The 26,810-nt window shown below is 52.6% G+C and overlaps 15 protein-coding genes across 15 annotated transcripts; 7 read left to right on the forward strand and 8 right to left on the reverse strand.

Annotated features, from left to right (window-relative positions):
• Positions 1 to 361: 361 nt before the first annotated feature.
• Positions 362 to 1,092, reverse strand: PFLUO_LOCUS7458 (uncharacterized protein; the record flags this gene model as incomplete). Its single annotated transcript, XM_073785104.1, has 3 exons — positions 362 to 532; positions 628 to 880; positions 935 to 1,092. The coding sequence occupies 3 exons, from the start codon at positions 1,090 to 1,092 to the stop codon at positions 362 to 364; spliced, it is 582 nt and encodes a 193-aa protein (XP_073641493.1).
• A 410-nt stretch (positions 1,093 to 1,502) lies between these two features.
• On the forward strand, positions 1,503 to 2,467 carry PFLUO_LOCUS7459 (uncharacterized protein; the record flags this gene model as incomplete). Its single annotated transcript, XM_073785105.1, has 2 exons — positions 1,503 to 1,729; positions 1,783 to 2,467. 2 exons carry the CDS (start codon positions 1,503 to 1,505, stop codon positions 2,465 to 2,467), a joined length of 912 nt encoding a protein of 303 aa, XP_073641494.1.
• Positions 2,468 to 2,762: 295 nt separating this feature from the next.
• PFLUO_LOCUS7460 (uncharacterized protein) lies at positions 2,763 to 4,092 on the forward strand (the record flags this gene model as incomplete). The annotated part of the gene is made up of 2 exons (XM_073785106.1): positions 2,763 to 2,973; positions 3,026 to 4,092. 2 exons carry the CDS (start codon positions 2,763 to 2,765, stop codon positions 4,090 to 4,092), a joined length of 1,278 nt encoding a protein of 425 aa, XP_073641495.1.
• A 281-nt stretch (positions 4,093 to 4,373) lies between these two features.
• On the reverse strand, positions 4,374 to 6,242 carry PFLUO_LOCUS7461 (uncharacterized protein; the record flags this gene model as incomplete). Its single annotated transcript, XM_073785107.1, has 2 exons — positions 4,374 to 5,830; positions 5,912 to 6,242. The coding sequence occupies 2 exons, from the start codon at positions 6,240 to 6,242 to the stop codon at positions 4,374 to 4,376; spliced, it is 1,788 nt and encodes a 595-aa protein (XP_073641496.1).
• Positions 6,243 to 6,636: 394 nt separating this feature from the next.
• Positions 6,637 to 8,218, reverse strand: PFLUO_LOCUS7462 (uncharacterized protein; the record flags this gene model as incomplete). The annotated part of the gene is made up of 3 exons (XM_073785108.1): positions 6,637 to 7,679; positions 7,735 to 7,896; positions 7,960 to 8,218. The coding sequence occupies 3 exons, from the start codon at positions 8,216 to 8,218 to the stop codon at positions 6,637 to 6,639; spliced, it is 1,464 nt and encodes a 487-aa protein (XP_073641497.1).
• A 1,178-nt stretch (positions 8,219 to 9,396) lies between these two features.
• On the reverse strand, positions 9,397 to 10,310 carry PFLUO_LOCUS7463 (uncharacterized protein; the record flags this gene model as incomplete). The annotated part of the gene is made up of 2 exons (XM_073785109.1): positions 9,397 to 9,630; positions 9,690 to 10,310. The coding sequence occupies 2 exons, from the start codon at positions 10,308 to 10,310 to the stop codon at positions 9,397 to 9,399; spliced, it is 855 nt and encodes a 284-aa protein (XP_073641498.1).
• A 296-nt stretch (positions 10,311 to 10,606) lies between these two features.
• On the forward strand, positions 10,607 to 11,812 carry PFLUO_LOCUS7464 (uncharacterized protein; the record flags this gene model as incomplete). The annotated part of the gene is made up of 3 exons (XM_073785112.1): positions 10,607 to 10,757; positions 10,819 to 11,590; positions 11,647 to 11,812. The coding sequence occupies 3 exons, from the start codon at positions 10,607 to 10,609 to the stop codon at positions 11,810 to 11,812; spliced, it is 1,089 nt and encodes a 362-aa protein (XP_073641499.1).
• Positions 11,813 to 13,069: 1,257 nt separating this feature from the next.
• Positions 13,070 to 13,572, forward strand: PFLUO_LOCUS7465 (uncharacterized protein; the record flags this gene model as incomplete). Its single annotated transcript, XM_073785113.1, has 2 exons — positions 13,070 to 13,145; positions 13,205 to 13,572. The coding sequence occupies 2 exons, from the start codon at positions 13,070 to 13,072 to the stop codon at positions 13,570 to 13,572; spliced, it is 444 nt and encodes a 147-aa protein (XP_073641500.1).
• An 871-nt stretch (positions 13,573 to 14,443) lies between these two features.
• On the reverse strand, positions 14,444 to 14,941 carry PFLUO_LOCUS7466 (uncharacterized protein; the record flags this gene model as incomplete). The annotated part of the gene is made up of 1 exon (XM_073785114.1): positions 14,444 to 14,941. One exon carries the CDS (start codon positions 14,939 to 14,941, stop codon positions 14,444 to 14,446), a length of 498 nt encoding a protein of 165 aa, XP_073641501.1.
• Positions 14,942 to 16,261: 1,320 nt separating this feature from the next.
• Positions 16,262 to 17,675, forward strand: PFLUO_LOCUS7467 (uncharacterized protein; the record flags this gene model as incomplete). The annotated part of the gene is made up of 2 exons (XM_073785115.1): positions 16,262 to 16,415; positions 16,474 to 17,675. The coding sequence occupies 2 exons, from the start codon at positions 16,262 to 16,264 to the stop codon at positions 17,673 to 17,675; spliced, it is 1,356 nt and encodes a 451-aa protein (XP_073641502.1).
• A 455-nt stretch (positions 17,676 to 18,130) lies between these two features.
• On the reverse strand, positions 18,131 to 20,076 carry PFLUO_LOCUS7468 (uncharacterized protein; the record flags this gene model as incomplete). Its single annotated transcript, XM_073785116.1, has 2 exons — positions 18,131 to 19,752; positions 19,818 to 20,076. The coding sequence occupies 2 exons, from the start codon at positions 20,074 to 20,076 to the stop codon at positions 18,131 to 18,133; spliced, it is 1,881 nt and encodes a 626-aa protein (XP_073641503.1).
• Positions 20,077 to 20,641: 565 nt separating this feature from the next.
• On the reverse strand, positions 20,642 to 21,214 carry PFLUO_LOCUS7469 (60S ribosomal protein L43; the record flags this gene model as incomplete). The annotated part of the gene is made up of 4 exons (XM_073785117.1): positions 20,642 to 20,705; positions 20,824 to 20,988; positions 21,099 to 21,129; positions 21,196 to 21,214. 4 exons carry the CDS (start codon positions 21,212 to 21,214, stop codon positions 20,642 to 20,644), a joined length of 279 nt encoding a protein of 92 aa, XP_073641504.1.
• A 461-nt stretch (positions 21,215 to 21,675) lies between these two features.
• Positions 21,676 to 23,141, forward strand: PFLUO_LOCUS7470 (uncharacterized protein; the record flags this gene model as incomplete). The annotated part of the gene is made up of 5 exons (XM_073785118.1): positions 21,676 to 21,865; positions 21,924 to 22,071; positions 22,128 to 22,200; positions 22,252 to 22,376; positions 22,433 to 23,141. The coding sequence occupies 5 exons, from the start codon at positions 21,676 to 21,678 to the stop codon at positions 23,139 to 23,141; spliced, it is 1,245 nt and encodes a 414-aa protein (XP_073641505.1).
• A 162-nt stretch (positions 23,142 to 23,303) lies between these two features.
• On the reverse strand, positions 23,304 to 24,554 carry PFLUO_LOCUS7471 (uncharacterized protein; the record flags this gene model as incomplete). The annotated part of the gene is made up of 4 exons (XM_073785119.1): positions 23,304 to 23,581; positions 23,831 to 24,296; positions 24,374 to 24,426; positions 24,476 to 24,554. The coding sequence occupies 4 exons, from the start codon at positions 24,552 to 24,554 to the stop codon at positions 23,304 to 23,306; spliced, it is 876 nt and encodes a 291-aa protein (XP_073641506.1).
• A 747-nt stretch (positions 24,555 to 25,301) lies between these two features.
• On the forward strand, positions 25,302 to 26,030 carry PFLUO_LOCUS7472 (uncharacterized protein; the record flags this gene model as incomplete). Its single annotated transcript, XM_073785120.1, has 2 exons — positions 25,302 to 25,308; positions 25,369 to 26,030. The coding sequence occupies 2 exons, from the start codon at positions 25,302 to 25,304 to the stop codon at positions 26,028 to 26,030; spliced, it is 669 nt and encodes a 222-aa protein (XP_073641507.1).
• Positions 26,031 to 26,810: the final 780 nt, after the last annotated feature.

A 26,810-nucleotide genomic window follows, 5' to 3' on the forward strand; every position in this document is an offset into this window, starting at 1 on the left:
CATTTTAATATCTCTAGTGAAGGGAATGCGCTTCGCTCTTGTCCATAATTACGCATTGGGGTGACTGACTGGGCGGGTCATGGGGCATGATGGTATGTGGTATATTTGGCAAAGGCCGGGAGGGGCTGGTCTGTGATTTTGATTCTTGCACATTCTCACTGTTGTGTTTACATGACACATTTTTATGTTCTTCGGGACTGGACGGATGCGACTCATGTGGATATAACCATGACCTTGACGAGGAGTGAATGTGAACAAGTGGTGTTAGGGTTATGTCAAGGAAAGGAGACCTGGCTGTCTACCCAACACAGTCGAGTGATTAAACAATTCAAAGTTGATACAGATGATAATACAATTCTCTTTACCTCTGCGTCGAAACCGTCCCCTTCAGCTTGGCTGTCTCCGTATCACCCTCCCTCTTCTTGCTCTTCTCGGGGCTGTTGAGGAATGGGTGCGACGTATCTGCGTTCGACAGGCCCTCTTGCTTGCCGGACATGGTATCCGTTCCACCGGGCGATTTCATGGCACTGGGCTATCATTTCAACGCAAAGCCATTAGCTTGCTGGTATGTATACTCGCGGGAACGAGCCCGAAAGACTCCAAGACGACCCTTGGAAGGTGACATACCTCATCCACCTCAGAAGGAGTGATATTCTGCAAGTAAGGCTTCCCCCGCTTCGTCTCCTGACCCTGCGATTTGTCCTCCGCTGTCTTCTCGGCCGCAGCTTGAGTGGCTTTGCTTTCTTCTCTGGGTTGTCCCTCCACCGGCTCGGGCGGCGATTTCTCTCCTGTCTCCTGCTTTCCCCGAGATACCTTCTTCGGCCCGCCCAGGGATAGATACATGATCGCTGAACCGCCGATGACGACTGCTCCGATCATCCTGGTCCAGAGGTCAGAGTGTTAAGATCAAGTGGGAAGAAGATTAGGGACAAACCATGGTGAATAGCCGGCTTTAGGCTCATTCTGGCCGTGTTCCTTCCCATTGGAATAGAACCGGCGGCCTAGCTGCTGGGTAGGTCGACTGGCGAGGGAAACTGGCCGAATGAACCGGGCTTCCGTAGCCCGGAGTAGAGAGAGACGAGCGAAGCGCATTTCGGGTCAATTGAAAAAAAAAAAAAACCAATGATAGAAATTGAGGAATTAGGTGCAAGAGGAGGAAACCAAAATCCGATCCAGGTATGTAGGTGCAACTCCATTCCACGCCTTATGTACTTGCTCGACATCCAGGATCTATGACATTTCCGAATATGGTCCGTGCGCAATGACCTAATGCTGGTGTCACAGCCAACCCCAGTGGGAATCATTCTAGATTTTCGGTAATTATCCGGTTCGGATGCCAGATGGTCCAATGAACGTATCCATCGATCATCCGAGGGGCACGATGGGCATTCCTGTGGTGTGGCTGCCTCAGGCACCCTCAACCACCGCTATCGAGCTAGTTACTATCTAAGTTCACACCTACTTACCCCATCCATCTCCTCTAGTCATACACGCTCCTCGCCATGGCAGACCGCCAGGCTTTCCAGCAAAACATCGCTGGCCTGCTGGCCAAGCTTGACGACCCGGATGCCGACTTGCGCTACATGTCTCTGAACGACCTCTACACAATCTTAAGCGCCCCCGGCTCAGGCTATTTCCAAGACCAGCGCTCTTCGACCCGGCTGGTGGAAGGCTTGCTCAAGGCTCTGGATGATCAGCATGGAGATGTGCAAAACCAGGCCCTCAAATGGTGAGTCTCCAGTCATGAATGATCGTCCTGTTGCTAAACAAAGGCTGCCACAGCCTTGGCCCCCTGGCTATCCGACTGCCCTTTGAGTCCCTGATGCCCCTCCTCGAGAAGTTGACCGACTTGACCGCCTCCCAAACGATTGACACCTCCGTCCCCAACACCGCTCTGCGCGTCATCGTGGACACCCTGCCTCGCCCTCAAGCCGGCCAGCCCGCGCAGCAAAATACACTTGCAGCATACTCGGCCGTCTCCAAAGTCCTGATCCCTCGACTGGTCGGCCCGACACCCTCGCCGTCCTCCCGACGAGGCTCGGTCGTGCGGGGCATGTTGGAGAAGGATCCCTCGAAGGGCTTCAGCAGCGACGCCATCGACGTGCTCATCAAGGTGGTTACGTGTTTCGGCCCGCTCTTGCAAGAGTCAGAGCTGGCGAGCCTCTCCGAGCCGGTCATGGCGGTCATTCACAACGACACGGCAGGGACCGTCGTCACCAAGCGTGCGCTAACGGCTATTTCGGCGCTGGTGCTGCACTTCTCGGATACCCAGCTCGATGCCTTTGTAGCCACCTTGACCGAAACCCTGTCCTCGCCCAACATCTCGACGGTTCACCGGCGACACTTGATTGCGGCCGTGGGCGCTATCGCCAGCAGTGCCCCGGCCAAGTTCGGTCCGCATCTCAACACACTCGCGCCTTTTGTCTTCGCTGCTGTTGGGGAGGAGGGCGTCTCGAAAGTGGCTTGATTTTATTCACTCCGTCTGCAAGGAACACTGTCCCCAGGTCTGCGCAGTTATCAATGATACCCACGATTTCTATGGAGGAAAGGCAATTGAATGGCTCCTTCCGTTTAGTGGTAGCTAGACTGAAATGGAAAGAAAGACCTTGTTGCCTCTCACCTTCCTGATTGTCGTTCTTGCCATCCCCATCCCCAATCGACCATCGTCTTCTCCTTCGCATCCCCCACCCCAACTCTTCCATCAGTCAGTTCACTTACCATACATACATACATACATACATCCCTTCTGCCGACCTGTCAATATGCATCTCAAACATCTCGTGACGCTGAGCTTCGCTCTGGGATCGTCCGTGCTGGCGAGTGCCGACGACACCAACCCCATTTACACAGCGTCGATCCAGCAGCCTATCTCTTCTCTGCAGTCGTCGCACCTGGAGACTCGTGGACCGCCTGACTACCGTTGCGGGCCCGACCACGGTCGTTGCCCTCATGGTACTTGCTGCTCCCGCTCCGGTAAGTGTCACGCCAGTCCTCGACTTGGAAATCTTGCTGACTCGGTCCACAGGATTCTGCGGAACGAGCAAGGCCCACTGCCGCTCCCCGGACTGCCAGCTCGACTACGGCCAGTGTGACACCCACAAGAAGCCCAAGGGACCCCCAACCGACCAAATCCCTCGTCCTCGCGTCGGCCAGGTGCCGTATGGCCCGATGGAAATCCGCTCGTGCACTGTTCCCGGAACGATTGCATTCACCTTTGACGACGGCCCATCCGACTACACTGGGGACCTGCTTGATCTGCTTGATCGATACGGCGCCAAGGCTACTTTCTTCATCACCGGAAACAATAACGGCAAGGGCCAGATCGATGACAAGAAGTTGCCCTGGATGGCTTTAATTGAGCGCATGCAGAGGACTGGCCATCAGATTGCCAGCCACACCTGGTCCCACGAGGATCTCAGCAAGGTGACTGCTCTGCAGCGCCGTGATCAGATGCTGAAGAATGAAGCCGCGCTTCGAAACATCCTTGGCCACTTTCCCACGTACATGCGTCCGCCTTACTCCCGCTGCGACCACGCGTCGGGCTGTGGAGATGAGCTCGGTGGCTTGGGCTATCACATCATTTTGTACGACATCGATACAGACGACTACAAGAACGACCATCCTGGCCGAATTCAGTTGTCCAAGGATATCTTTGACCGGGCCCTGGGCTCTGCTTCCCCGTACGACAAGTCATGGCTGGTGATCGCGCACGACGCGCACGAGCAAACGGTCCACAACCTGACGGAGCATATGCTGAAAACCGCCTCGGAGCGGGGCTATCGCCCGGTTACGGTGGGCGAGTGCTTGCGTGATTCGCCCGAGCACTGGTATCGGCGTGACGATCGTGGCCCTGCAAACAAAAAAGGGTCTAGCAGCTGGAAAGCTTGTGGCAACAGCTCGGAACGTTGTGCGCAGAGCTGCGAGAAGAACGCTAGCCATTGCCCCGTGGAGGTCCCTTCCAAAGGAGATGCCGGGGAGCCACGCGTTCCGAGCAAGAGTTCCAAATCAGACGCGGACGCAGATCTGCGGACGATTGGCTCGGCGACAGTGACCTCGCTGCTTCTGGCTTTGATCGTGGCCATGTTGATGTAATCAGATGACTTGGCCGATGGATTCTCCGGTCTATTCTTATACAGGGGGTGTCTTTGGTTGACCGTATTCTACCCCTCAAACGACTAGTTAAGTAGTTTTATCAAGTGCTTTCATTGACAAAGACCCCCACAATGTAGATCATCATCCATACTATTCCATATAAGGTATCGATACCAGGCGTGGACTACAAGAGCACTTCGCCCAAATTAAACAAACAGTAAACGCGACCAGGCACAGTGGGTATAATAATAACATCGCAAAAAGCGGCAAAAACAAACATCCTACTTTCGAACAATCTTCAGCAACGGCGCAATCCTCGCCCGGCGACTCAGGCCCACCCGGAAAGGGACTTGGCTCGTCGATGTAATGGGACTGTGCTGCTTGGGTCCCTTGCTGGAATCCTTCGTTGACACGGTCTCGTTGGTAGAGTCTTGGGATGTCTCTGTGTTTGTGGGTTGTGGTTTCTTGGGGGTTTGAGGTGCTTCCTCCTCCTCCGTTGGTGGGGGAGACTCGTGTTGATGTTGAGGGATGGGGGTTGCGTCGGTTTGTTTCGAGGTCTCCAGAGTGGTTTCTTCTGAGACGGGTTGTGATGTAGTAGTAGTCTCGACCAAGACGGTGGCATCGTCGAGTGATGGTTGCTCGATGTCTAGTTCAGCATTTCCGGCGTCGGTGTGCTGCACGGAGTCGCCTGCGGTATCCTCAGAGGTCTTCTTGCGCTTTCGACCTCGTTTCTTCGGAACCGGCTTTTCCTGGGCTTCTGTGGTGGACTTTTCTCCGCTGGATGAGGTGTTTTGGGCGAAAGGCTCCGGGTCGACACCTTCCACATGCATCGGTCTTGACTCGACCCATATCACGTCTTCTTCGACTTCGGGATTGTAGGTCTTCTTCACCACCTCCGAGGTTGTCTTCCCTCTCTTTACCTTCTTTTTCTTCGGCTCTTTGGCGGGCTTCGAGGATTTCTGAGCGGCGCCCTTGTCCGACACCGTCTCTGAGGATTTCGAGCCACCGTCCAAGGATTGCACACTCTTGCTTTCAGATACAGCGACTGTGTTGTTCTCAACAGGAACCTGAGCCGCAAACTCGTGGTCCCGCGAGTTCGCCAGCTCGTCATCCTCGTCATCCTCAGGCAAGGTCTGTTTCTTTGAACGACTACGCGTCTTTTTCGAAACCGGGACCTCGACCCGTACACTTGGCAGCGAAAGTTCGTCGTGCTGAGAGTGCTGCGGCGAGACCAGCCCAGCTCCGAAAGTGTCACTCTTTGTTCTGCTGATCCGCGAAGACACAATCGATGACATTGGTTCTGTGTCATGGGGGGAGTATGACACGGTCTGCAGAGACTTGGAGCGATGCGGACTCTTCCGCGACGGACGTGACTGCGCGCTGGCATTTACCGCGGAGTTCAGATCTTCGCTCAATTGATGAGCCGGCTCTTTTGCGGACGAGCCAATGCAGTCCGAGGTCGCGGGGGACATGTAGTCATAAGTGGTTCCGCTGGTGGGTTGTAGATTCTGCGTGTCGCTGTACGTGATGTCGTTTAGAGGTCGCGTATAGACGAAAATACCACTTTCCTCTTGACCCAGCTGGTCGGACTGGTCAATCAGCACGGTAGGTAGCGACTCTGCTTGCGTGAGTCGCATAGAGTGAGGTGTAGCGGTGGAAGGTAGATGTTGGCCCGCGCTGGACGTGTCGTCGTCAAGTAGTCTTTGTTGAGCAAGCCCGATCTCCGTCATCATGGCACCTGGATAATTCGAGTGTGAGCATCCCGTTGAATTCAACAACACAAGAGTTGCAATTGGTAGATTGCACCGTTCTCACTGACCAATTGATCCTCCACCCCCACCTTCACTGGTCGACGGAATCCATCTTTCTTCGCGACGCTGCTGCGATGCGGACTGCCGCACCGTTTCCTGGGACTGCAGGAAATTATCGAAATTCACGCCCAGATCAGGGCCAGTGACGACATTTCGAGTGGACTGATTCGTATCTCTTGGAGTCGGATGCTGTGGGAGGGAGATTTCGTCGAGCTGGTGCTGTTGCGAGAACTGGGACGGTTGCGCTCCCTGGGGCAGATCAATGGAAGCCGGGATGTCGTCCTCCACGATACCCTCGTCCTCATCGTCCGAGTCCTGGATGACGCGATCCCAGGTCATTGGGGCAGGCGATCGCGATAATTGGCACTGCTGGAGACTGTTTGACTGTTTGAAACCGTGGACGCCGGGCTTATCGCGGGAGCATTTCACGCGACCCAGGTGACACGAGTCCACGTGATGATAAGGCTACCAGGTACACCGGTCACTGTGAGAACAAAATACTACAGATGATAATTGTGCTATTCACATTAAATCGACAGGCAAAAGAATGCTCTAGGAAGAGGGCAGACGAGCACACACAACTCCAACAGTGCCAATTTAAAAGCAGACTCGACCCAATCACTGCTGAAAGCAAATGCGAATCAACAAGGCTGGCAATACAGAGAAAGAGCACGCATCTCTGGGTATCTCAAGTAGCAGACACGAGTGCATCAGAAGGAGATGAAAGACGACCTCAAAGAACCCCGCCGGGGAGATTAATTTGCGCTCGACTGCCGTCGAACCCAGCGCTGTTGGGTGCGGAGCCAGATATAGCGCCGACTGGGTAGCCGGAGTTGTCGGGATGTATTTTGCGCAGCATGAACATCGGTTTTCGTCCCTCTTTTTCCAGCTGTTTGAAGAGAATCAGAGGTTTTTCTTCCATCGTCAGGCATCGTTCCTGGTCGCCGTAAACAATGTATAGCGCGTAGTTCTTGGAATCGGAATGGATGTTGTATTTTTTCAGCGCCGCCGGAAGAACTTTGTAGCAGGGATCCTCGAAGGAGACCCGGAACGATTTGAAGATTTCCACACTGGGTGGTTCCCCGCCAGCTCGCGAGTCGGCTCGTGAAACTGAGGAGGGTGTGTCTGTCCGTGATGTGGGCGGATGGCTTGTGGTCGGTCGATCTGAGCGAGTATGCAAGGTTGCTGTCTCATCATGGTCATGCCCTGTGCGACCGATGTTGCTCTCCCTGGACTGAGAATAGGATCGCGGATTGAGGGTCTGTTGTTGGGCATAAAGCGCGCCTGGAGATGTTGGAGATGGCATCCCTGGTGAGTGCTGTAGTCCTCCGTTGAGGGAAGCAGTCAGGTGACTAGAAGCAGCCATGGCAGCCGCCGAAGGGTCCAAACTTGACCCGGGCCGTTCATGGACAGAGGGAATGTGTGTTGGTGAGCTGCTTTTGGGAGTGCCACCTCCAGTGTACGTGCGCTTTGAGATACCCCTGGAGAGTTTGGACTGATCGGGAAGCGTGAGTTGTGAGGGGGAGTTGAGAGTCTGGCTATCGTAAAACGTTTCTGATGATTGCCCTAAAGACGAAGGAGGAGGGAGTGGGTGTGACCGATCTTTGGCGATTTTGAAAACTGGCAATAATTCTTGCCGTAATCGCCGGTAGTCCTCGGAAACCCGGCGTAACTCTACCTCGACGGCCATGAGCTTCTCGTCCCGAAGTCGAATGGACTGGATTAAACGGGCAATGTCGTCTTGCGACGCACTTTCATTCATACTTTGCTCCGTTGCTGTGCGGACAGGTCAGCGCCAGTGAAAAGGCCACGCGATTCGATGGGGACATACACAGTGGGATGTAATGGTCCGCTTCAAGCGGGACACCCTGTTTGACCTTCATTTCATATACAGTCTTGAGAATCGTCAATCGGTGTCCGACGCTGTTAATGCCCATCTCCTTCAGCTCTTCGTGTCTCAGGGCGATAAGCGCTTCGCCGACGATTCCATTTTCTGCTCGGTCAACGGTTGTCAGCAATCATGTCCATAGTACCCCTTTCAACACAGCAAACTCACCTCTGAATGTACCGTGATACTGAAGCAGACCGAGAGAGGTCAAGTATTCCAGGCACTCGTCGACCGTCCATTCTGTAATCACCGTCCGGGGAGAGCGCTCGTCGGAGTAACCAAACTTGGTCGGAGTGTGTTCCGAAGAGGTAATGTCAGAGTCTGTTGGCGAAGTCTCCGAGTCTGTAGGGAGGTGCGGAGAGGTAATCACGCTGCGTTCGTATTCATCGTCCGCATCGGAGTCTGCGTGGTAGGATGTGTGGAGCATGGCGACTGGAGATTTTCAGGAGGCTAATATGCACGGGCGACTATGAGGACGTACACGCGCCAGCCGCCAAACCGCAGTGACCGCGACGAGCTATGACCAGCGAAACTAGTTGACAAACACGATGCGATGAATGATCCGATTCATGAAAGCGCGACCTGGCAGGACAATACGGGCAGGGCTCGCGCGCGGCGACCGCATGAACCGGGGGTCCTGACTGTAGCAAACGTCTAAGCCGAACTCGGTGATCGACCGATAGGCTGTGACACTGTCGTGAGAAGAGACGGGCGTGGGGTAAATGGAAATGAGCGCTGACCCGGGCACCGCCTGGAACGAGAGAGCGGGGAAGCTGGATGGCCGGGGGATGAAAAGGTGGTCTCTTCAGGGGGGGCCGAAGGGGCGGACGGGAAGGGGCAGGGAGACGCGAACTGGGAAAGATTCCCTCGAGAACACGGCACGATGCAGGTAGACGATGATGGACAACGAGCGAGAGAAGCGTCAGATCAGAGACAGACTAAACAGGACTAAGGCACAGTGAGGTGAATGGACTGCCACGTGACCAGGTCTGCATGCCTCAAGTATAGACTCGAGTATTTAATTTTTGATTGGTTTTTCTTATTGTAGGGATAATAATGTTTCCCATCTAATGATGATATTTTATTGCCCTCACTTCGACTATCAACAGCTTTGTACTGAGTGTGTGCTCCTCGGAGCACCATCGCCATGCGGCCAGACCGTGGAAGACCAGTTTCAGAGCAGACCCACCCACAGAATAACTTGAAAGAGGCTGCGTTGAGATTTATTACGTAGCTGAAAGATGAGGATCTGCTATTTACCCTTCCAATTTACAGAGTTCAACAACGGGAATGCTGTAATCGATCATTTCAAATATCATGCGTCAGCTATAGAGTATATCGAGACTGTAGATTCTATATCAAAGAGATGTTGGTAAAAAAGCATAGTCAGTGGCCATTACGAAAGAGAGTACATCTGTCGGGGTTCAAAATTACCCTTCTGTTTATCAGATCATTCTCGTTTCGCTGGTCCTAACCCGTCGTGATAACTGCGTTTGGTGGAACTGAATTTTGTCTAAGATAGCCCTTTGGTTTTGATTCAATTGGCAATGCTTGTGCCATGATAGTTTTTGACAAACTCTATACACAAGAATACATACAGCATACTTAGCCATTTACACTAGCACTCTTGGTCATTCCGATGCCCACGGCTGCCGTTGTTCCAGCATCGACGGGGAGAATGACTCCAGTCATCCACCGGGCGTGAGGCCCAGCCAGAAACGCAACTGCCCCAGCACAATCCCATCCATTTCCCTCGGTTCCAAGTAAGCTTCTCTTCCGCCGGGCTTCTCGTGCCTCCTCGCTCATGCCCTTTCCATACATCATAGGCGTGTAGAGCATCTACCTTCCAGTCAGTGACCAACTCAAACTTTTCAATCAAGTATAGGACTTATACATACCCCGGGGCACACACAATTGACTCGAATACCATCCGACGCATGATGGGCTGCCATTGCTCGTGTCATGTTCACCACAGCGCCCTTGGCAGTCGGATACAGTAAATGTGGCGTCCCACCTTTGAGACCGGCGACGCTGCCCATATTGACGATACTCCCCTTAACCTCTCCTTCATTTTTCATCATTTCCGGAATGGCATACTTGCTCATCTGCACCATGCTTGCGACGTTGATCTCCATGCTCTTCGCCCATTCGACCATATCAACCTCCACCACTGTTCCCGCCGCGCCTCCAATTCCGACATTGTTGACCAGAATGTCAAGACGGCCGAATTGCTCCACAGCATGTTTTACCACGGCCTCGCAGTCTTTCAATGATGTCACGTCCGCAAGGAAAGGAACGGCTCGTCCTCGACCGGCTTTTGAAGCGATCATCTCGGTAGTCTTGGTCGCCCATTCTACATTGAGATCGACGCAGACCACATCACAGCCATCGTTGGCAAGCAAAATCGAAATAGCACGCCCGTTGCCAATTCCATCTCCTTGGCAGCCGGCCCCTGTCACGATGGCAACCTTGCCTTTCAAAGATCGCGAGGGGGGTTCGGATGAGATAGCAGAGTCCATTGTCGTTTTTTGGAGCTGAACGGGAGAAAGGTACAGAATGTGAGTTTTTCCTCACACAGAGAACACAGATTGCCAATATAACACGCCGGACTTCGGTCTCGGTAAACAATGTCCGGGCAGATCCACATATGCCGGAGTTGTCAGGGAGCGGAAGCTATGCGGGGTCGGCGATTGGCGGCGAGTAGACCAAGCCGAGGCCAACTTGAACGTGGGGGTAAACGGGTCGTTCGTAATGCTGCACGGGCTTCATCTGCATTGCATTGCTACTATTCTATCATTATTATTGCTCACTCACCATGGCCGATTTTTCAGAATACACAGGACCAAGTGCCGACTGGGTCGCGCTTGCGCCGACACTTCCTACACCCCCGAAGGACCTATCGGCCCTAGAGATGAGAGATTTCGTTAATAAAAACCGCGAGGAGCTGGCCGCAAAGGGGATGGAAAGTATATTTTCTCCTTGCATGGAATTGACTAGAGGCAAAGCAAGTACTGATCCTGAGTTCAGGCCTCAAGTCTCAAGTCCAAATGCAAGACTTCTCCGTTCATACTCGTGACGGCGCAACCCTCGAAGCACGCACCTATCGTCCAGCTGGCGTGCCAGCTACTGAGCCTCTGCCAGTATACATTCATTTCCATGGTGGAGGGTTTCTATTTGGCACGTTGTCCTCCGAAGACGCAATTTGTTCGCGGATTGTCGTCTCTCGCGCAAGCAAGAACAAGCCTGTGGTCGTTTTCAATGTCAACTACCGTCACACCCCAGAGCACCTCTATCCAACCGCCTGGAACGACACTGAAGACGCCTTTGTTTGGGTGCACGAGCACATCGCCGAAATTGGTGGGATCGCCGACCAGGTTGTCGTCGGCGGTATCTCGGCTGGAGCCTGGATGACAGCCTCGCTGGCATTGGCTCAAGCAAATGGCCAGGATGAGCGCCTTGCTGCCTGTCCTAAGATCCGAGGACAGGTTCTCATGATCCCGTGTCTTGCGCATACAGATTATTACTACGCCCCGCGCCAGACATTGCTGTGCAGCCCCGAGCTGTCGAGCTTGGTTCAGTGTGCCGAGGCACCTATTCTTCCTATGACACGCATTCGACTGTTTGGCGGATTACTAGGCATTTATGAGCTCAAAGAATCTGCTAGTGATCGCAGGATGAATCCTGGGAACGCGACTGCGGAGGAGGTGAAAGGTTTACCTCCGACGACTTTTGGAATTGCTGGAAATGATCCCTTGAGAGATGAAGGGCTTTTCTATGGGATGTTACTGAGTGATAACGGGTAAGTAGCCGTATGTTTGTATCGCTTGAGGTTATGTTGCTAACTTTGGCTGAAAGGGTCCCTACAAACGTCAATGTCTTCCGTGGTGTACCCCATGGCTTCCGACGGTATGGAGACAAGCTGTCTGCCAGTAAAAACTGGGACGATGTGATGAGTGAGGGTATTACCTGGTCTCTTTCCAATCCTGTGGCTAGTGCCTTTGAAATCAAGCCGGATTGCTAGTGCATTCTGTTCAAACGCTCTTCGGTGCGTGTTGAAATATGTTACGATTTCGTCAGTAGATTGAATACCTACCGAGTAGTCGTCCGCACTGTTCACAGAAAATCAATGAATGGAAGTTCAACTGTTCAGAATCCCAAATCCACTCCATGTGCTGTCCAATAGTGGCATTTATGTGCTAGGGAGTAAAACAGTCTCCTGTGTATGCATGTAGGTAGAAGTCTCGGGCACTCGAATCAGCTTTGAAAGAGGAAAGGTCCTTGAATCAGGAGTATGTTACTTTGGTCTGAGACGGTATGCAAATGAGACACTGCGATATGAGGCTGGCCCTTTTGAGCTCCTCATGCCCTTGTACGAGAGGCACTCTTTGACGCGTGTTGAAGGGGTTGTGCAAGATACTCGAGCATTTTAATACAGGGGTCTGGTGCACAACGTGAGCATGCTGATGAAATAGAACTGTCAAATCAGAAAAGCGGTTTGCCAATGCACGCAGAGATCACAGATTATGGAGGGAAAAAGAGGTGTGGAAATATTAGGTAGTTGAAGAAGCAATGTTCCTTCCCAATCGAGACAATCTAGCAGCGCCGTATGAACACCTCAGGCCACAAGGAATAGGCCCACCCAGGTCTATATTCCAGGAACCACATCATTAGTTTTGGGAATGCAACGAAGACTTGAGACATATAGCTACCTAGCCGCAATACCCACCCTATCAGCCCTGCTCTCAGCATGTCATGTCTCGATGTTTCACCCTGTCAGGCGTATATGCAGACCAGTTCGGAAGGAGCATCTCGACAATCTACATTAACCAATTGAGCCCATCGACTCTGTTTGTATCTTGCGTGGACTACAGCGTGTTACCAGGGGTTACATCGGGCCCATTGTCATGTTGCCTGATCTTACTGGCCGAGAAGACAATGAAGCGCAATTGACAAGCAGATCCGGCCGCGATATTATAAACTCGACGTTCGGAGACACGTGTGACTGGCCTCCTACTCCTGAGACATCGGAGTTTGCCGATTGTATTGCTGATACTCGCACCGAGCTGAAGGCAAGTAAGCTTGTCTGCTGGATGGAGCTCAATGGTCATGCAAAAGTATAAAATGGTTGTACTTCGCCTCAACGCTTGTATCCCTTCAACAAGAATCCAAGTCTTCTCTCAAGCAATCAAGTTCTAAACCCAATTTGGTAAATGTTTTTTCCTCCTCTATCCACCTCCACTGAGTTAACAAATGGGCTAGTGCAACCTACTCGGTCGAAATGCGGCTGAACTACCTTCTTGCGCTTCTTAGCCTGGGCGCTGCTGCTGTTGCGGCTCCCGTGGCGGGTGAATCTAGTATGTACTTTTTCTATGCAAATCTTATACGGCATTATCTGATCAAGTTTACATTACAGGCTCTGAGGTTTCCGCGGGAGGTGGCGGTGGAAGCTGGGGAGGTGGACGCGGCGGGGGTGAAGGCTCAGGCATTGGCGTCGGTGAAGGCAGCGGCGAGGGCTATGGAAGCGGAGCAGGTGCCGGTGCTGGAGCAGGTGAAGGCTCTGGCATTGGCGCCGGTGAAGGCAACGGCGCGGGCTATGGCGGCGGAGCAGGCGGCGGAGCAGGTGGCGGCATCGGCGGCGGCGGCGGTGGTGGTGAGGGTGGCGGCTTCGGTGCTGGGGGTGGCTTCGGTGCCGGATTTGGCGCTGGTGGTGGAATTGGACTAGGTGAGGGGTCAGGAGGCGGTGCTGGTTTCGGAGGTGGTGAGGGTAGTGGCGACGAGTAAGAAGCGTGATTTGCAAAAGGGCATAAGAAACCAGTCTGCCGCATGTATATCCGATACATCAGTCAGGGTTTCAAGCGAATTCATTCTATCATGCCGATATACCTATAATTCCTACTTTGTAGCAGCCTTAGCTGAATATCATAGTTGAAAAAGCTCAACTCTTGGTAGTATCCTCTGCAGTTCTCCATTTGCTCCACCCTGGGACCCATTGATCTTCTATAATCTTGAGCTGGACATCCTGAGTGCGCTGAGGATATTCTTCTTCAGTATGGTCATCTATACCAAAGTCCATGAATCCTTCACTAGCGACAGATCGGTGTGATCATCAAGGAGTGGCGGGTAAGAGAATTGGATATTAGGTTAGAAAAAGTCAAACAAGTTGACAAGAAACAGGACGCACCATTGATACTCCTATCCGTTGCCAATCTCATCATGCACACGGCCACGTCTCCCTGGGGTGCGAAGGATAATAGTTGAAAGAATTAAATGCTTTGAGACATCTTGCCGCCTTATATTGGAGTCGCTCATGCTACCACAGTGCCTGCTTCTATGCGGCTTATTAGTGACGAGACCGGTACGATGCCAATAACCCGGCTGTAGACAGCGTGACAACCATAAACTCAAGAAAAGAAGCTTCAATTGCAGGGTATTTCTAAGGGCAAGCCATGCCTCTGCGCGAAATGCAATTGTCTATCAAAGTGATACAAGAACGCCCCATCGATCTTCCAGTTCCCACAGGGTCGTAGATGGGCACATGCAACGGGTTCAATCTCACAGCCAAATCCGCTGAATCCCGAAAAAAACAAAAAACCAGTCAATACTCCAGATGCAAAGAACAACCGCCATGCAAGATTCATGTCTTTCTGCTGGGTTACTTCTTGTCCCCATTTGTAGTGCTTTCGCCCTCAAGATCAACCATGTCCCGCAATATATCTTTGAGGCCGCGGACGCCTTCTCCCACCACAGTTTCTGGGATCCGAACGTCGACCCCTTCAAAGTATTTGTCCGAATCAAATTGGGTGTTGGTTACTGCGGTGCCGTTCGTCGTGTTCCCCTTGGAACCATTCTGCTTTGAGTCGCCATTCGGCTTGTGGGAAGATGATTCTGAGTCCAGCGCTGGATGTGACCTGCCCTCAGCAGAGGCGACGACTGCTTCCATTACATCGTCGAAAGTCTCACAGCGGCCAGCGCGGAGGAGTTCGGTGGCGAGGGTAGTGACTTTGTCGGTCCAGCCTAGGCGGTGAAGGGAGCCGAGAAGTGTTTCTTGAAGGTCTTCTAGTGCGGATGTAGCAGCGAGCTTTGTGAGGAGGTCGGATTCGAGAGCGTCGGGGGTGGGAGAAGCGCCGCCGGCGGAGGTGGAGGAGGGCATGGTGAGCGCAAGAAAGAGAGAACAGGGCCGGGAAATGAAGGACGAAGGCGACGAGCTCAGCTAGAAGGACCCATTGCAGTATTCACTGAAGACGTAGAAAGGCCGACAATCAACGTTGTTCATGAATTGGTGACGCTCGCTCTGGCGCTCGATAAATGCAAGTGGCCAATCGGCGTCCCACCGCCCAGCGGCCACGGGCGGTGAAAACAGCCGAGACTGGGATGAGGATAGTACAAATCCGATGTTTACCGGCACCATAGATGATGCTCTTTAAAGCTACCAGGAATGAGAGAAAAGCATATAATACTTGCTGTTGAGATACACTATGTCTGTAAGACGAAAGGACTGAGTGCTATAGTGGAAAGTAGCGATAGAGTGATAGAGAGACGAGCATATGACTACACGTGATCGATAACAGACTGACTCGAGCATGAAAACCACTTTTCCTGACTTTCCCAATGTAGAAAATAGCAAATACAGGTGAAGTGTTCCTGAGCATTTACATCTATATCAGAGATGGTACTGGAAGCGCAAGGATCACGTCTATCAATCAATGATCATTTTTCAGTCCCTCAATATATATTTTACCGATACTCTTGGTGTTTTGTCTCTCCGACGTTCCACGTTCATTGATTGAATTTTCAACCGCTGTTTGGCGTTCTTGACTTCGTGTGATGCGTAGTAGATTGTCTCCTTTATCCCTACTCCGTTGGTATGTATTTTGTCGAGGTGACGACAATTTCTTCCGTCACACGCTCCCGGACATAACGTATTCAGTACAGAGAAGCCCCACATTGCCTGTGCCGGCTTGCACCATGCACAGATAAGGCCGCGGGGGTGGGTCCAGCTATTAGGGCTGCGCCTGTTGGAATGGCCTTTCGATGCGGGGGGCTGCTAGTGGTAATAAATGATACATCGTAGCTTGACTGACAGGCATATGACCGCAGGCCTTTTCCAAAGACGCGAAGAGGGGTTTGATTTTCACTCCTTGCCGCCATACTGCCTCCACATCTATGGCGATGGAAATGCTACTGAGTCCGGAAGGACTTGTGTTTCTCTCTACCCTAGCAATTGTTCTTTGGGGGCTCAAGACCCTCAGCAGTAATGGTACAAATGGGAAAAAGCCCCCAGGACCTTCTGGTTAGTCTCTTTTTTTCTTCTAGTCGGATGATGAATCACGGCAGTTTCAGCAGATATCCTGATCTATCTTATTCACTAGGCATACCATTCTTTGGAAATCTTTTTCAGATCCCTCCCTATCATTCATGGCTCAAGTTCAAGGAATGGTCCGATGAATTCGGACCGATCGTCCGCTTCAGCATGGCCGGAAGCGAGAACATCATTCTCTCCACGGAGACTGACGCCAATAATCTCTTGCGAGAGCGAGGCACCAAATATTCGTCTCGGGCATATCTACCGTTTGCAACTGGCTTGCTGTCAGACAATCTGCGCCCGTTGCTGCTACCATACAACGGTAATTCAAGCCAAGTTCTTCAACAGCCAAGTTTCTCATCGCGTTGACAAATATTTAGATCGGTGGAGACGAGGCCGTAAATTGATGCACCAGTTGGCCAACATAAACGCAGCCGAATCTTACCAGCCAATTCAAGATATCGAATCGAAAAGACTGCTGGCGCACTTGCTAAAACAGCCATCGAGATACGGCCATTGGTTCGATTTATATGCCTCCGGTGTGGTCTTTCGGGTTGGGTTTGGTCAGTGGATAGAAACTGGCGAAGAGTCTGTGGTGAAAAGAATCGTGCAGGTCAACCATAATCTCGAACGTTCTGCCTCACCAGGCACCTACCTGGTGGATACCTTCCCTATATTGGAGTATCTTCCTAGTGTACTCGCGCCCTTCAAAAGAGAAGGAAAACGGCTCCACGAAGAAGAACTGAGTCTATTTCGTCAACTACAATCTGACGTACGGGAACAGGTCGCCCGAGGAAACGCAACCAATTCGTTCACACGCACCTTTTTGGAGAACCAAGAAGCCTTGCGCCTCTCTGACGACGAGGGTGCCTACGTGATTGGCACCATGTTTGAAGCCGGGAGCGGTACAACCTCTGCAGCAATGCAGTCCCTCTGTCTTGCTATGTGCCATTTTCCAGATTGGCAACAGAAAATGAAAGAGCAACTCGACCAGGTCGTTGGTAACCGAATGCCTGAATTTGCCGACATGCCTCATCTGTCCACCGTCCGCGCTGTCATCAAAGAAGTCCTTCGCTGGCGACCTGTCACGTCAGGAGGAGTGCCACACCAGTTGATCCAGGATGACGAGTATAAAGGATATCACTTTTCGAAAGGCACTGTGTTCCACGCCAATCAATGGGCTATCCATCGCGAACCCGAACTATATCCAGACCCGGAAAACTTCAGGCCGGAGCGGTGGTTAAGCCCTGCTTTCCCGACCTTTCAAGAGCCATTGACCAAGTTCCCGAACCTGCAAAACTTCTCTTCGTTCGGCTTTGGACGGCGCATCTGCCCGGGGCAGAACATTGCCGAGCGCTCTTTGAACATTCTCACTGCTCGGATCGCCTGGGCTCTAAAGCTTAGCAAGAAGAAAGATTCTCTCGGCAACGATCTGCCATTGCCGCTCTACGACTACACTCGCGGCTTCAATTCTCAACCCAACCATTTCGAATTTGATATTGCAGCCCACAGCCCCCAAAGAGCGGAGCAGGTTCTTGAAGCTGTGAAAGAGGCAGAGGCAAGCAAGAGTCGTTGTATGTGAGTGAGTAGTTAGCGATTGCTTTGAAAGTAGAAATGAACTGCTATGTTGATGCTATTAAGGTTTGATTTCAGAGTGAATGCAAATGATCAGTATCTACCATAAAACCCCATCTTAAGTACGAAATGCTAGTTGTATATACCATCACTTCAACGGCAGGCTCGAATCCACCTACGAAAGACGTACACAGAGAACACCGACATGGAACACTCACGCCGGGAAGTAAGTAAGGTATTGGCAAAGAAGAAAGAAGACACAGAGATCTCGCTGATGACACTGATGACAGAACGCAAAATGATGCCCACTTCTTCGGGTAAACCAGCGGAAGAGAGAAAACGCCATAGATGAGAAAAGAAAATCCACATCCCCTCTGAGAAGAACCCCCCTAAATCCAGAATCCGATGAGCGATAAAAACAAACGCCGTCATAAATGCTTGAGAATCATAGCATAGCAGTCATTATACATCGCCGTCGCCATCTGAGTCCGCCGTCATCATGGGTTGTTTCATGGGTTGTTTCTCTTTGCTACCTCGTGAAGGCAAAGCGTCGATAGCTCGCTGGACTTCGAATTTCGCAGCTCGATCGAGGTCATCGCGCGAATCGGGTTCGAGAGATTCAATCTCTCCGACTCGTTCGTATAGCATGCGGGATATACTCCGGTTGATATCGGTGTATTGGTCCTTCGATACCATTTTCTTCTTGTAGTGAGGTTTCAAGGCGGTGCCGACCATCTTTTGGATGTCGGATTTGACGGATAGAGATGGACCGGATCGATGGGGTGATGTATCGGGTGATCGGGAATGTGCTACGGGTATCGCTCGCCGGGGAACACGGGAGCGAGGAACACGAGTGGTTGCTGGAGAGTTCTCGGTTGTGGACTGAGGGGACGCGGGACTCCCGGAGAAGGATACTTCGGGCGAGAAAGGAGGCGATGCATATTCCAGTGGAGACGAAAGTCGGATGGGAGAAATGGGTCGGCCTCGGACAGGAGGTGGCGTTGTGGATGACAGGCGGGGAGAAGAGTGGCTGGAGGAAGGGGGCGAGATGGATGGAGAGGAAGGACCGGGTGTAGCATGGTCGGTAGGCACGGTGGATGAGGGAGCCGATGGGCCATGGGAATTTGTTCGGCTTGGAGTCGACGCATCTTGCACTTCCTTTAGAAGCGATGACAAGAAACTCGGTTCGCCCGGTTGGTGCTCTGAGTTACCTCGCGCGTTTGAGCTGGCAGCTCGAGAAGATTCGCCATTTTGCTGAGCCATGGCCGCGAGCTCCTGTGGGCGTCTCGTGCGAGGACGTTTCAATTTCCGCTGGGGTTCGGTGGGCTCGGGGGACGGAGAAAGCGTCGGCTCCTTTCGCTTCCGGCTGGAGGCATTTGGATTGTTTTCGATCTCTCGAGCCCGCTCAAATGCGTTCCATGCGCGCATCTCCTCCAGGGATTCGGGTTCGGGAGTTGGCTCCCTGGGCACACGAGGACGCGATGGGCGTGGAGGGGCCTCAATATCGAAAAGCGAAGCAGTGTCCCGAAACCGGTTGTTACCGCCTTGACGCTCCGCGACCTCGAAGCGACGTTGCCACGCACGAAATTCGCGCTGGTTAGCCTCTTCCCGCTGCTGTTGCTGCAATAGACGTTCGGCCGAGCGATCGTCGTCGAACGGGAAGTCCAGGTCCAGGTTCAAATGATCCCAGACAGATTGCCAGACCCGGGCCCAATGGACAGAATTCAGCTGGGTCCGGTTCTGTGACTGCCGGCGCTGGGCCCGTGTCCGACGACTACGTCGTTCGTTCGCGCGAGAGGGTCGGGCGGAAACCTCGGGGGCAGGACCGAGCGCTCGCTGGGACTCGCACACCGGGCAGTACCAGCTCCCTGCTGGAATCTGGTCCAGACCCACACAATAGACATGAGAGGGAGCATCGCAGCCATCACAGAGCAAGAGCACGTCTTCATTATCAGCCTCACCACAGATGGTGCACGGTTGGAAGAAGTCGGCGAAGTCATCTTCGACATATTCAATCACCATCGAGGGATCGACCTCGGCCACCTGGGTTCGGTCTTGAACGGCATACGATGAGACGACGGGACCTAGTAGAGAATCACCGATCATTAGCAGCGGACTCCGACGGTCTCAACAAGGGGGGTTGCCTTACCTCCCGGCCGATCACTCAGCTCGACCATGTTGAAGCTGCGCCGACATATCGGGCAGCTGTTCGCGCGTTCGACCCAGGGCTTCAAGCAATCGTTGTGTAAGATATGTCCACAGGGAAGCAGCTGAGCGATCTGACCCTCGTCGCCACCGAGCCCGACCTTCGCATTGCCGATATCAAGTCTTGGCACGTCGGGCTCGATGACGAGAGGATCAGGGCTTTCGCCAAGGTCTCCTAGACAAACAATACAAGTATCGGACATGGAAAGAGGAGTAGTGGGGTGGGAACAAGCTGCTCGGGGGAGGCATGAAGACAGCTAGGAGGGCGGATGGGAGGATGGGAGAGAAGGGTGTACAGAGGTAAGTAGGAGACTAAGTTGGGTGAGTGGGGAGGAAGCGCCCTTTTGACTGGTGGAGCTGGGCAACGTGACTGCAGGCGAATCAGGTGCCGGGTCAGCCATTCTTAATCACGCCAGTTAGGTAAGACACCATGACCGTCGAGTGAGTTACTGGTAGGCACGACGGGAGAGTGAGAGAACCGGAGGGTGTTCGTCCTCGAGTGGAAGGAACTAGAATAGTGGGTTGACTCATAGTTAACCATCCAGACGCCTGAAAACGACCGGTGCACGGGACTACGGGTGCTGATCGGGTCACCAGAACGACCGGCGGGCAGTGTGACGGTCGGGGTCTCTTGGCATCGTGATTACGCGGAAATCCGAGACGGCCGGAACGGAATGGAGGAACAGGTAGATTCCGAAGAATTTATCATATTTTTTGGTATTCAGACGTAACCGTAGAAGGAAAAGGAAACCATATCATCCCACTTTTTTAAACCTCAGCGATCTCGCGGAGACGGCGGATGGTCGAGCGGGTGGCGGCAGCGGCGGGCGTGCTGGAATTCAGCGGTCAGTTAGTATTGTTCTGTTCTTGCTCGTGTGGTGGTGGTGAAGGTGATGATGGTCCACAGAAAAAAAAATCCGAGATCCGACACCCCTCGCTGGAGCACTTACGCGACAGTGTAGGCGCCGCCGGCAACGGTCTTGTTGCAACCCTTGCACTCCCAGATTCCAACGGCCTTGCGCTTGACGGTGTTCTTTCCGCAGAAGGTGCAGACGTAGCGGGCGTGCTGGGTGATTTCCATCTTCTTCACCTGCTTACGCAGGGAGGCACCGTATCTGTCAGGATGGTCAATATCGGAATCGTTGTGTCTTATCCGGAGCCGTGTTTTTCTTCGTCCATCGAGAGCCACAGTCGGTCGGAGGGGATGTTCGAGGGTGCTGCATACCTGGTACCATATTTACCGGTGATACCGACCTCTGCAAATTGTTAGAAAAAGAGTTCTTGGGTGACGTGAGGGTAGCAATGGTATGGGGGAAACATACTCTTGGTGCGCTTGGTCATCTTGGCTGAGTGCGACGGATGAGGGTTGAAGATGGATACAGAGCGGGAGTGATCGAGCGGCTTTGAAGAGTTGTGGGTGCTCGCTTAGGATGTGTGCGGTCACCTGATGTCATCTGACTTGATTGATTCTTGCCACCCTTTCCAGGTGTCAACTTAGCTCACGTAATCTCGGCCAGACTGATTGGCCCGACCACGTGACCTCCAACAAATATGTACTACCGTACCGTTCTACTCTTGATCGGCCAAATCTCCAGGACAAAAGCCGTGCGACACAAAAGCTGACTGTCATATTTCAAGCTGCAGCCCACCCGGCGGTTTCCTAAATAGTGTCGTGGCCACTCCAACAGCACATTGACTCTTCAATCACCCAGTATCTTCTTGCCGAGGAGCTAGCTTGCTTGGCCCGTGATCCACCCCGAGCTTCCTGCCAACTTTATCCCACCTTCCCTATACACACCAACATGGCTTCTAGTCGGCAATACGACATCGTTTTGCTCGGTCCAACCGGGTACACCGGTCGCCTCTGCGGTGAGCACATTGTGCAAAACCTGCCCACCGATCTAAAGTGGGCGATTGCTGGCCGCAACGCGCAGAAGCTCGAGCCTATCGCCCAGGAGCTCAAGACGCTCAACCCGGACCGCATCCAGCCAGGTAGGAGGCTTGAATCCCTTTTTTTGTAAGAATGACGCACTGATTTGAAGCCATGTAGACACTCTGGTGGTCCAGCTGACCTCCAGCGAGCTCAAAGAGCTGGCTCAGAAGACCAGGCTCATCATCAATTGCGTGGGGCCCTACCACCTGTACTCGACTCCGGTTGTGGAGGCCTGCGCTGCCAATGGCACCCATTACGTTGATGCGTACGTCGCTCGAGCTTGATTTGTGTCTCATTGGGATTTGGACTGACGTGGACTAGAACTGGGGAGACTCCGTGGGTCAAGCTGATTGTTGACAAATATCATGAAACGGCCAAAGCGAATGGCGCTATTGTCGGTTTACCTTGAGCCCGGAAGATTTTTCAAAACGTTAATCTCATATAGATCATCCCTTCTCTCGGCGTGGAAAGCGCCCCGGCTGATATCCTAGCATGGGCTCTGGTCAAGCAAGTTCGCGAAGCCCTCTCGTGCCAGACTAAGGAAATCAACAGCTGCATCAAAGAACTGAAGTATGCTATATCCAACTCTAAACCGCATTCAGTTGATAACTTATCTCCTCCCGCAGGAGCTCTGGCGCTAGCGGTGGCACTCTCAACACCATCCTCACCATTTTTGACTGGCTCCCATCGTCCGAGCTTATGAAATCCCTGAAACCCTTCTCCCTCGCCGCATCCACGCCACCCAAGGATATCCCTCGCGAATCAATCATGCAGAAACTTCTGGGCGTGCGCTCGATCCGCGACCTTGGCACGCTGACAACCTCCCCTAGCGGAATCGCAGACGTGACGATCGTGCACCGCAGTAGCACGCTGATGCCCGAGTTCTACGGCAACCGATTCGTTTTCCACCAATTTTTACACGTGCGCAACGCATTTATTGGCGTCGCGGTCCACGTCGGTTTTATGCTAGGACTGGCGCTCCTCGCACTCCCGCCCGTCCGCTGGCTGGTCCGGAAATTCGTCTATGCCCCTGGCAATGGGCCGCGGAAGGAGAATTCATTGAACGACCGGCTCGAGTACCATGCTGTCGCTACGGCGGACCAGAATACTCCTGCCCCGCAACGCGTGTTCGGCAAGCTGACTTACGAAGGCGGCATGTACCTGCTCACGGGTGTGCTGATGGCTGAAGCTGCGATGGTGATTCTCAAAGAGGAAGAGAAGGTGAAGAAGGTCTCGCGGGGCGGTATTGTTACCTCCGCTACTCTGGGCCAGGACTTTGTCGACCGCCTGGACAATATGGGCTGTCGGATTGAAACCAAGGTTTTTCAGTACTAGTTAAGTGCAGGTCATTTATTGGATGACTTTCCAAGTGCGCTTACTGGGTATTTCTTTTCCTTTATTGCTATGATATGCCAGTGCTCTGTGATGATGTTACGAATCCTAAGATCCGTCCGTCAATTTTTAATATCCTTCTGTCTTTCATACACGCGTCTTGAATTAAAGCTTTCCCGACCGTGTGTCGACAAACACTACATTCTTCAACCAGGAAGCAAGGATGGCATTCACCTCCTCGGGCTTCTCCCATAGTGCCCAGTGCGAAGTGTCCACCTGCTTCAGCGTCAAATTAGGAATATGCTTCGCCATTGATTTACCCAGATGAGGCGGCAGGGCCTGATCTCTCAGCGCCTGGATGAACAGTAGCGGGGCGGTGATTTGGCGGTCGAGAATGGCGAGTTCCTCTTCGTAGTTGACTTTTCGCGTGCGGTACCAGTTCACTGTCGCCGAGTTAGTGTTCATTGCCGTAGAGAGACTTGAGGAAGTGGCATACACGGTCCATGGACGCCGTGCCTAGCGAATTCCGTTGCGTAATACTCTAGTTCCTTCGACGATGTCAGCCATACAACAATCCAATATCCGATAAAAAGAAAGAACCCTTTATACATCCTCACTCAACAACCTCGAGGGCCTTAGCCTGGCCACTCGATCAAGAAGAACACCCTTTTCAGCATCAAACCCAAACTCACCCTTCTCCGTACGCCCACCGTAAAGCGCAATCAAAAACTGCCGAATCTCATCCTTTGACCGAACAACCTTCTCCAACTCCCCACTGGCAAACTGAAGCTGATACGCAAAATGTGGCGCCGCGGTGCGCACGAGATCTTCCAGGGCGATGTTCTGTGCTTGCGGCCGGGCGTAGGGAACGCACACGGTGAAAACGTGGGTTATCAGATCAGGGTGCCAAAGGGCGACGCGGTAGACCAGCGCAGCGCCCCAGTCGTGTCCGCCTAGGATGATCTTCGGTGCGTCCAGGTGAGCCGCTAGGGCTTTGATATCCTCTGCGCAGCGCTTGTGGGAGTATTGGATGGGTTCTTCAGGGGCGTCTGTTCGTCCGTAGCCGAGACAGTCTGGCGCGACGACCCTCAGGCCTAGGTTGACTAGCATTGGGATCTGGTAGCGCCATCCCATTGATAGGTCGGGGAAGCCGTGGATCTGCGGGTTGTTTCATGTGGTTAGGGTCATTGTGTGGCGTTGTTGGAAGAGGATTGGTGAAGATCTATCTTGCTCACTAGGAAGACAGTTGCTCGGTATTGGCCTGATGGTGGCTGACTGAAGAGATAGGCTGGAGTATTCTGTTAACCAGATGGACTAACTACCAGGCAAGCACTGACAGTAATGGTTCCCATTCAGCGTCGCAGAGCGATACTCCACGCGCGAGTCGCCCAATACGTTTATCTTCTCGACGGCCATATTTGATTGACAGAGTACTCGAGTGTGGTTGAGTGGTGGTTCATCCAAGCTCGAACGTCATGCAAAATTCCCCGCACTGCAACCAACTCGCCCACGATGCCTCGGTCCGTTTCCGCTCTTGCACAATCCCTCACTACTTTTGCATGTCGGCTTCCGCCATGCACAGGACAAGACTATTGTCTTCAGATCTTAAACAATTGTTCCGATAGTGCTGGGAGCCCCTTGCGTCGTGCCATTGTCCTGCCTTGCTTTGTTGTCATCCCTCTTACAGATGTCCTCGGGCGGTCGCATCAATATTTTTCTACAGTTGCTGGGCCAGAGAAGACTATCACAATTGGATAGTGGGAAATCAGTACATACTGTATTTGCCTATTTTCTCTAGACTCGATTTACTCCTGCAACATGTCCATTTTGGCGGGTGTTGAGGCAGACACGCACGCCCTCCATCCACAATGTGATCTATTCGAAAAAGATACCTTGGAATAACACTCCGACGATCTTCAGAAATCTGACAAGCCGTTTAACCCCGCCCCGCGTAGGGTTGTTCGATACATCTCATCGTGCTGTATGGAACGATCAATCACCCTGACCCGGATTCGTTTTCCATGGATCTTACTACTGCGCGTCAAGATCCCGTATCCCGACATCGAATGAAAGTCCAGAATGCGACAGGGATCCTGCGGGACTTTTTTATCAGAGTCCGCAAGGCCACTTCACCTCCATCAGCCCCCACCCACACAGTAGATCATGGCCGGTAAGCTTTTCTGCGCCATCGTGTGCCATTGCTTTGGGTTCTCCCTTGACGAAAATCTAGGAAATCACGCCAATGATGATCCTCTTCGGTTCGGAGTGGTCCTTTTCCCCGGCTTCCAGGCCCTAGATGTATTCGGTCCTTTGGACTGCATCAATGTCCTCTCACGGACCGACAGCCACAGGGTCTCCCTGTCTTTACTTTCCTCGACCTTGGGGCCAGTAACGACCAAGCCGCCCAGATTCCCCGCTGCGATCGGCCAATCCATCGTTCCAACCCATACCTTTGCTACCGCACCACCACTGGACGTTCTGCTCGTCCCGGGTGGTTGGGGTTCCCGTGGCTCTAGTCCCGTAGTTCAAGAAGTCATCGCATTCATTAAGGCCACATACCCGCAGCTCAAGTTCTTGATTACCGTCTGCACTGGCTCCGGGCTTGCGGCGCGGGCCGGCGTGTTGGATGGGAAACGTGCCACGACCAATAAAATGGCGTGGCGGGAGATGACGGCCTTGAGGCCCGAGGTGGTTTGGGTCCCTCGCGCCAGATGGGTTACTGATGGGAATATTTGGACGTCTTCTGGAGTCAGTGCGGGCATTGATGTGGCGCTGGCTTGGATTGAGGAGGTGTTTGGCAAGCAGACGGCAAAGAAGATCGCCGATTGGATGGAGTATACTCGACACGAAGACCCGGATCTAGATCCCTTTGCCGCGTTGCATGGTCTGTGATAGGGATTAGTATAGCAAGGAATGTGCACTGCTGTGGAGATCTACAAATATATAGAATCGAACCTTCAGCCTCTTCTCTGTGAGACATCTGGCAACGAGTAGTCTGGACAACGGATAGGTTCTGCAGATCATAGGATCTGTGTTACTTGGAAAGCGAGGGATGAAGCGCGACATCGGTAGTTAGTATGCTTGAATCTGCCCTAGCACTATCAGATCGTTGACCTAAAACGCGGTTCGCGCTGGAATAAATTGATGCAAGGACGTGTCGTACAGCGAATTAATTGTTCGACTTTCGCGTCACTGTATCAGCGATGAGTAGAAACTCAAGAAACATTCGTCCAAAACACATCGCAAGGTTTTCAAACATCAAGTTGTATCCCTCGCCAGAAGCTTGCGAAGTCTGTCATTGCGTCAACGAAAGTTTTGGGTGGTGGGGTAAAGATGATCTGTCTGAAATTAGATTGGAAGTGTGAGAACCCCAAGCTGTCCCGGAAGCCCATATCATATGAGGCTAGTGAGACTAACGGACATCCCTTCCGTGCCTTGGCACGCCCCCCACCTGCATCGCGGGTGATCTATAGAAAATCCATGTCACTTTTGCAGCGTGTCAACACTACCTAGGAAAATGACTTGTCTATAATTATTGGATGTCTTATCCCCTTCGGCAAAGGATCCCTCCTATATTAATAGTGGCAACGATTCCAAATCCTCTCTTCCTTCAAACACTTTATTTCGGTTTGACTTTTGTATATTCCAAATCGCTTGCCTTGTCCGGTTGCC

Source organism: Penicillium psychrofluorescens (assembly GCF_964197705.1).
Source record: "Penicillium psychrofluorescens genome assembly, chromosome: 5".
NCBI classification, from domain to species: Eukaryota; Fungi; Ascomycota; class Eurotiomycetes; order Eurotiales; family Aspergillaceae; genus Penicillium; species Penicillium psychrofluorescens.